Source organism: Grus americana, chromosome 5 (genome assembly GCF_028858705.1).
Source record: "Grus americana isolate bGruAme1 chromosome 5, bGruAme1.mat, whole genome shotgun sequence".
Classification (NCBI taxonomy): domain Eukaryota; kingdom Metazoa; phylum Chordata; class Aves; order Gruiformes; family Gruidae; genus Grus; species Grus americana.
This window is the reverse complement of record NC_072856.1, coordinates 4798100-4806776: the sequence shown is the minus strand read 5'-3', so window position 1 is coordinate 4806776 and position 8677 is coordinate 4798100. Positions and strand designations below refer to the sequence as shown.

At 39.7% G+C, this 8677-nt stretch overlaps 1 protein-coding gene across 9 annotated transcripts in view; it reads right to left on the bottom strand.

Moving 5' to 3' along the window:
* The window catches only part of NAV2 (neuron navigator 2), a 408453-nt gene that overhangs the window by 6821 nt on the left and 392955 nt on the right, over positions 1-8677 (bottom strand). For all 9 annotated transcript variants that reach the window (XM_054826434.1, XM_054826435.1, XM_054826436.1 and 6 more), the window contains 7 exons: positions 8429-8524; positions 8102-8270; positions 5795-6030; positions 4396-4550; positions 3839-3910; positions 3159-3355; positions 2594-2712 (listed from right to left, as the gene is read on the bottom strand). In XM_054826434.1, the coding sequence (XP_054682409.1) occupies positions 2594-2712; positions 3159-3355; positions 3839-3910; positions 4396-4550; positions 5795-6030; positions 8102-8270; positions 8429-8524 (1044 nt within the window). The remainder of the gene's footprint in view (positions 1-2593; positions 2713-3158; positions 3356-3838; positions 3911-4395; positions 4551-5794; positions 6031-8101; positions 8271-8428; positions 8525-8677) is intronic.

Sequence of the window (8677 nt, the reverse complement as noted above, 5' to 3'; positions counted from 1 at the left end):
AAGATGTGTTCTTGGAGGAGCCTTTGTGGGTGTGGGGGACAGAAAATAGCCCCAATGAAACACACATTTCTAGCATCAGCTTATTAATTACCACAGCTCTGGCTGCTCTTCAAGTCCTGAAGTCTTATTCTTATCCCTCGACTAAACAGAAGAGAAATTATTTAAATGGCAACGAACTAGCAGAATTTGGGAAAACGGGACTGTAGGTGATAAAGTATCTAAAGTGCAAAGTGAGAAACTGAAATCCTTACACCTGGAACGCAAGCCATTCAAATAACCAAAGGAAAGAGGCAGATATCAGGCCAAACAAGCAAGCCAAAAGATGGTTTAATTAACTGTTGTTCTTTCTCTGCATTTCCATTACTAATTTTTCAGTGCTTTCCACACCTGCTGATCACCGATATGAGAGCTTCAAAGCACCGTACAAGGAGCCTGAGCATCACTGTGAGTATCAGCTTTCTCCATTTCAGGAGGAAACAAAGTCACATACTCTCCTTTCTCTTGTTTTAGGTCAAAAAGATTATTGGCTCCCATTACCTTCCTGTACAGGAAGTTTTAGGTAAAATGGTTCTCCTGTTCTATTTCTAGCAAAGTTCCTCCGTGTGTTTTCTACTCTAGGACCTATTGTTTTCTTCATGTCTAAGAACCTACCAAATTGTCCCAAAGAAAATGAGGTCTCCAAGCACTGACAAATTTCAAATGGCAATCACAGTTTATCCAAATTTTAATCAAAACTTGTTGAAGAATTCCTATATTTCATAGATTTGTAAGAAGCCATCAGTAAAAGCTCAGTTTTCTATGACAGGGTTGTCTCCTCTCTCTCCGTGTAAACATCTATAAATCTCTGCTGTAGAGAGAGCAAATGAAACCTAAGGTGGTTGTTAACTGGACAATGTAAAATTCCCCCCTCTTTTTTTTTTTTTTTAGTCCTTCAAGTCCTCAGACTGATGCATCTTCATGATTTCTCCATTCTCTGCAGAGTATCCCCATGCAGACAAGAGCCGAACCTCTAATACAGAAAGGATATTGCATAGAAAAGAAACCTAACAGACAAATCAAAACAAAAGCCAAGTATTTTCCAGAAGAAATCTTTCACACTTTTTTTAACATATCCGAATGGCAACGCGTCCTGGCAAACACTGCAACGGTGAGCCCTAACCAGTAGCAGAATGGAGGGAACTATTTTTCACAAACATGAAGGAACCGTTCTGCAACACAACTGCTTCTCTACGGAGCTAGTGCTTGGAGTTATTTCGTGTTTCAGAAAGACTTCAGACATAAAGACATATGTGATGGAGAACCTAGTACTTCTGTAAGTAAAATTTCAGAACCGTTAATTAGTGTTACTAATAACAAGCCATGTCTTGCTTGTAGTCACTCCCACAGACCAAGTAATATTTTAGCTTCCTCTTGAATAAATTGAATAGTTTGCGCTTCTCATCTCTCTCATTGAATAATGCCTCCTGTATCTTCACAATACCTATTGCGCTTTTCTGAACCCTTTTTCCACGTTTTTATCTAATGAGCCTTTTCACATGGAGAAGTACTACCCTCTTCCTACCTCCGTTAGATGTAATTATAGCTCATGCCCTCAAAATGGCATTTGTCCTCTTACCAAAACAGAAGCTCCCAGCGCATTGCCATACTTTCCTATTCTCCATCCACCTTTAGCCCTTTTTCAATCTTCTAGACTCTGTGATCCACCTTTTTCTTTCTGTATGCGTGATCTCCTGTTTAGCTTTCATCGTGCAATGCCCAGAATTTACTGATATTTGATTGCGCTGTCTCCAAAAACTGTCTTTTAAATCATGTGCTGCATGCTTATTCTGTGAGCAGAGGACCGAAGAATAAAGCAAGCCCCTTTTTTCCATGGTTGCATAGCAAGTCCATAGCAATCCTCTGTTCAACCCCCCTCCCGATTCCGACAAGCTTTATAGCTGTACAGACGCTAAGAATTGTATGGCAATGCTTAAAACAATCCAAATTGCTGGAGTATGAATCAGTTACTAAGTACAGGGAAACAATGATGACTTCACTATGGCCTCTGACAGAATTATGAAGGAAACTAGTAAAAAATTCATCCTGTATACTGACAAGTAATCAAAATGTCACTGATACTGATCCTGTCACTCATTAATATGTTTCTCTCCATACATAGCTTTGTTCCTCTTTTGTTGAAAGATTTGATTTACAAAGGAAAATCCTGCATAACACTAAGTTAATGACCACAAACATATCTTTCAGATGCACAGTACAATTTTAAGGTGTGTTTCTAGAACAGATTATTGAAAGATATTTGGGTGTCTAACTCCCCCCACTGAAAACGTCAGTAGCTTGGCATTTAAACGTTTTTCAAAAAAAATCTAATCTGGGCTTTTAGTATTTCTACTGCATATTTCAAAATCATTTGAAAAGAATAAATCTGCCTGAAATGGATGACAATATAGGCTACATTATTACAGACATGCAGGTATTCAGTGAGCAAAGTTGTACCTACAGAAAATGCTGCCGTTATTCAGTTTTGGCCGATGCTGTGCTGCCTCCTGAATAGACACCATTCAAGACCTATGGTTTTTCACTTTTGCCTGCTCACCTGTAGCCCTTCTCTAACTGCCTCCAGAAGATACGGGATGATGGAGTAGTTCCACAAGTCAGTAAACCAAACTCTAGAACCGTCTACATCTATCGGACAGGAGAGGAAGAGCCGTGGACCTGGAAAGGGAAATGCAGATATTACACTCAAATCATGATCAAGATATCCATGAAAATAGGATCAAACAACAACTACCAGTTCTCTGGAGAAAGCAGCCAAGGATGAGAGAACATAAGTAGCTATCTGGTGAACTGCTCTTCCTGAGAGCTCAAAATCCTCTGAATCAACATGAAAAACTGTAGCCTTTAAGGTGAAAACAATTAACCAGATTTCCTAACACCATTTGTATCCAGGACTTCGAAAGAGGTCCTTTTTTCTTGGAAAAAAAAATTTAGAAAGTTCTTGTACAGTTTGCCTGAGAATACAGTGCCAGCGAGAAGAAGGGGGTTAAAGAAACCTTTTCTACCTGATATAGCACAAGGAAATGTACACAGATGCACCTGAAACACAAGGAAATAAAATACATATATTTTCATATGCCTGGGCATATGGGCAGAGCACTTACCAATAGTAACATCAGAGGAGCTGTGAGCCTCTAAGAATTTGTTCAGATGTTGCCAGACCTTGGGAATCCAGTCAATAATTTTAACAAGCTCTGCATTTCTCATCCTGCCACTGATCTCCGTTTCAATTAGTTTTCTTCTCAAGAAACGGCCAAGAAAGCCTTTGACTGGCTCGGTGTGGTTAGCACATAGCACCCATCTATGGCAGAACAGCGGAAATGTCCATTATTTCTCTTTTGTGCTACTGAACATAAACTATTCCAGACTAAATTTCTCTTCTTATTTCTAGATAATCATCATGATCAAAATGGGTTATTCCCAGTCATACATGTTTCTTAGCAACAGTTATTTTGGAATGATGCGTTCACTAGATGAAACAATTTGTATTCTGCATTACTTCAGCTTATTTCTCATTCAGTATCTACTTTGCTTCTTATTTAAAATTTTTTAGAGGATCAAATATCTCAACAATCCTCTGAAAAGGAAAAGGTTTATGAACCACAGCTATTTTAATAACAGCACCGTAACAAAGCTGCACGCATGTTAGGGCAGCAACTAGTAGCAAGTGGTATTTCTCTCTCTGTTTGCTATTTCAGCTGATAAGAACAATTTCAGATGACTCAGTAGCCATTACTCCTTTGACAGCCCACAAACATGAATAAGAAACATGAATAAACAGTACCTGAAATTATGGTGAAGTTGAAGATTAGGTGTTGAGGAGGTGGCTTGGTTCATTGTGCCAATAATATACGGACTATGAAAAAAAAAATATCAAGCAAATCATACTTGTAAATTTTGAAAAACAACTTTTTAGTAAGATCTCAACTTAAAAAGGCTATTCGAACCTCTTCTGTCAAAGAAGGTTTTTGCAGTTACTTATAACCAAATTCTCTACTGAGAATCTGACTTCTGAGAACATCAAATGCTGAGAGCAAAACAGAAATCTCAAACCAGGAACTGTCACTAAAAATGGGGTCTTTGTATTGAAGATCTACTGCCTGAAGTGAATGCAAATTACCCAAACCCTCCACTACTTTTTTATTACTGATTTCAGACAAATTGATCATTTTATGAAGAAAAAAACCCCTCTGAGGTGCTGTCCATAACATGGACAGTCTGGCCACCTCAGTCCACTTTACCAAATTAATCTAGCGTTTGCTTTTGTGATCACATTTTGCAGCGGCACTGGTCTGATTGCAATATGGAAATTTGGAATGTGTTCTGATATGATTTCTTTACCATTTGTGGTATTTGCAGTTTAGAAGTCCATTAAAGATCTCTCCAAGGGAGCTAACATGATGCAAATTATCCAAAATGATTACAAGAGGCATATCCACAGCGTTATTTTCACTATTACACTGGTCTGCTAGGTTGGACAGGTATTGGCGGAGCTCCTGCAAAGCATATACAAAGAAAAGGAAAAGAGGGGAAAAAAAAAAAAAAAAAGAGTTTTCATCATACTGCTTAAAAATCCAGTTAAAATAAATAAACTACTGGCTTTGTAATGAAATCTAAAGCAAAAGAGCCTGCCATCTTACAAATTTTCCATAAGAAAACAGAAGAATATGGGTTTCTTTCTCTTTTGTAGGTTATGCTGAAGATTCAAAGACTATATCAGAAATCCTGTGTGAGACAAGGGCCTAAAGGGGGGTAAGATGTTCTCGTTTGGTTTGGGGGTTTTTTCCATTCATGCTGTCTTAATCTGACACTCAAGAGGTCTGAAATGTATTTTCCTTTCTTTCCAGGAACTTGTTCAAGCCTCCATACACCAAACCAAACTTTGCATCCCAGCGAAGTCTGTTCTATCTTCTTCAAAGTGCGCGTCTATCAAAATACAGCGGATAAAATTAATCTGGAATAAAGCATCCCTCGGCAAAGGCCAAATTCGGATGCCTCCAGTAACACCGCGAAAGAAGGATGAGCTTGTGGGGCTGCAGCCGGGTGACTGGGTGGGGTTGAAATGCTCTCAGCAGCTTTAAAGCATTTATTCCATAGCACGTCTCAAATTATACCAGTGGCCTCCAACCACAATTTCAACCATCCCTTTCCTCCAGAGGAAAATGTGCCTAAGGCCATCAAATACACAGTTGCTGTTTGGTATTTTTATTTTTCTTTAATCTAGATGTTCACTGGAGGGTATATTCAGCAAAACCAGCAGCACATAAAAAAAGGAGAGACGTGCCTTACCGGTGCAGGAATGTGTCTGGACAACATTTGCTCCAAACCCAGTACACGCAGATTACAACTGCTGATACTTGCAGCTGCAGAAACTCCTGACAGCCTAGAGAGGCATTCGAGGGTTTTTGGAGAAACGCCCACGTGCGATAGGGACTGCTAAAGTTGCCGGGAATTTTATGCAGGTGTTCAACTTTCTCAGCAGTTCTCAGGCTCCTAACCACTTGAAAATCGTGACACCTTTCGGTGTTTAAATATACACCTGGAAGCCTGCTATTTCAGGCCCATAATCAGGTGAATCTGCACTTCTGAAAACCTTAAATTATTCCTTTCAGGATTATCATACTGCTTTAAAAGGAAAGGCAAGTTTAAAATCACCTTTTGACGGATGACTAAAGGAGGAGTCTCTCATTTTTGATATACGGCAGTGTTAATTGCGCAAGGCTGGTTTCCGTTTCCTCACCTTACTGGATTTATGGTCCACGTTGAAGGTGGCAATAATGCCGTCGGCCAACTCCCTGCCCTCTCTAAGGACCATGTACTCCGACAGACGGTTGGCCAGGTATGTTTTGCCAGTGCCACTGGGGCCAGATAAGATAATCCGTCTATGTTCCATCAGGAGAGAGACGTACCGCTGCAGTATAGGCTTTGGGATCAGTGATTCAAACACCAGACCGTCCAAACTGTTCTCGCAGATACCTGCGACAGGAAAAGATTGCTCATTTAGAAGGATTCCCAATTTTTATCCAGATTACTTGCATTTTTAAAAGGTTGTGGGTTTGGGGCTGTTTTTTTTTTTTGTTGTTGTTGTTGTTTTTTTTTTAAACTAAGTAGCTGTAATGCTGCAAAGCAATCGCCTTAGTGGCATTTGAACCAATCAAGATTAGTTGCAATGACTAGATAGGCAAACTAGAGAACCGAAAAATGTGATTTTCATTTTACTGGGCCCAGTAACAGGAGGAGAAAACCCCCACAATAACACTTAGAAACAGCAGACTTAGATCGGACCTGCCCAAGCTGTTTCTCACCTCAGCGATAAACCCCTTCCCCACCCTGGTATCCCCCGCGGTCGAGCGGAGCACATACAACGCTGGTAAAACAACTGCAGAAGTCACCTGTGGGCTGAGCCCAAATCCTCCTTCAGCTTTCCCAGTTTTCAAAAACTTTAGGCTGCATACTACAGTGTCTAAGGCCCTATGAAAGCTGCCACGCTGATTTAATCACACGAAGATTCCAGGCCACGTTTTTCACACACAAACCATCCATTTTTCAGCATTTCGCCACGTACTGGTACCCATCCATCCAAAATTTACCTGTTTACTTTTGAATCACTAGACAAAAAAAGCCCCAGCTATCATCAACTCCCCCTACTTTCCCAAACGCTTGTAATTAAACTCCTCCTTTGTATGCTGATAGTTATCTCTTCTAACATAAAACTCCTACTGATAAGCATTTACGCAATGTCAGCAGGCACTTTAGGCAGAATTGGCTCAGGGAAAACACACGGCGCTTCAAAATAAACAGCAGAAAGGGAAGTTGGCAGATCACACAGAGAAATGTTTGCACCTCGATGGTTACTTGGAATATTAAATATTTATAGAGGCAGCTTTATATCTCGAAGGTATATGTGAGTGATTTTCCATAAATTGATTAAATAATTTCTATTTTATTGAAAACTGTTATCACATAGGAACCTTCAAAGTTCAAGTCAAGCCAATGCAAGTTAAATATAAAATCAGATTGCAGCTTTATAGATATGGCTAATCCTTAAGCAATATTTCAAACAGCATTATACTATTGGACAATCTATTCTAAGTAAGCAGAATGCCCTGGGTTCACATCGAGCTTCAGTGGCTTATTTTATCTTCCTGCCCACTGATTTGCTAATCAAGGTAATTGATTTTTTGCACCAATATTCAAAAAATCAAAATACTTGCAGTCAAATGCTAAAGCCAAACTTGGAAGTCGAGCTGCAGAGTGTTTGGCAACGCTCTCAAATACTCTACTGCTGTACGCAGATCTACGCTCGAGATTTCACTGGCGTAACTTCGAGCAAACTGACGTATGTTCAAAATGCAGCGGTTGAGGGTTTATCCCTCAAACCTAGTTTCGTAGTACAGCTGTCATATTAAAATGGTTCCCATAGAAACCAAAAGGGCTTATATGAGAAATATGAGCAGTCATTTCATATCGGTATGATATGACGACACCGAAGAGAATTTTGAAAAAACACCCTTTTGAAAAAAATCCAGATTTTAAAGTGTCCCATGAATTCTGGGATCGTTCCTACCAGTAAGGAGGGACTTTTCAGCGAGATGAATCAAGCAAGCAAAATCAAGATTTTTTTTTTTTTTTTTTTTACTCTGCATGAAGGAAATAGCAACCATAGCTGTTATGAAGAGGTAATGAAGTTCTGAGGCTTTATGCATTTGGAAGGTACTTTGCTGCTCAAACACCACCACGACATCCCTTATGGCGTGAGGTCTTCTCTGGGACAACTCCAGGCATCAGTTCAAGATATGTGGAGAAAACTGATGTGTGTGTAATTATTCCTACTGTTAGAGGCTGAAAACTTGCTGAATTTATAGGTTTAGCATACTCTGAGCGCTGTCTTCATCAAAAGAAAATAGAAGGACCAGTAAATAAGAAGCTGGGATGGGAAAAAGACACACAATAAAAAAGTTTCTACTTCTCTGAGTTTCTTGACACAGCAAGCTTTGATAAAACTGTAATTAGCGAGAACTACAACAGACAGGTCAAGTGTAATTACCTTTGATGGTAACTGAAATAGTGTTGTTCTCTCCAACTAGATAGCCACAGGGCAACAGCTCAGGTGTCTCTGCACTATTCGTGCGCTTGATTTCTCCAATGCTGTAGCCCAGAACGCTGTCTGAATTCAGACCCAGCTGGCTCACGGGATCCACGTGAATGATATACTCCTAGGGTGAAAACGGGACACGAAAAGTTAGGCAGCACTGAAACCTCTGTGACTTTGTTCTGTGCTATAATAGCAATACTCAGAGCAAGTGAAATATTGCTTGGTACTGTCAAAATCTAAGAGGAGAACTCAAGCACACAGTACATTGTACTCACTAACCTTAAACAACCGTCTTACAACCCCATCCAGAACATCCCATTTGGTCTTGCCACTGACTCCAATGCAGCCTATGAGGAAGGTGCGAGGCCTCAAATCCTAAAATGCAAAGAAATGTGAATTTAAGTTAATAAATAAATCCTAACTGTATCAGACGTGTCTGTCTGATGTAATTAAAATGCTGGCTTTTTTTTTTTCCTCTCCTTTTTTAAAAAAAATTATGGTGCATCTTTACCACTCTATATGGTGAAT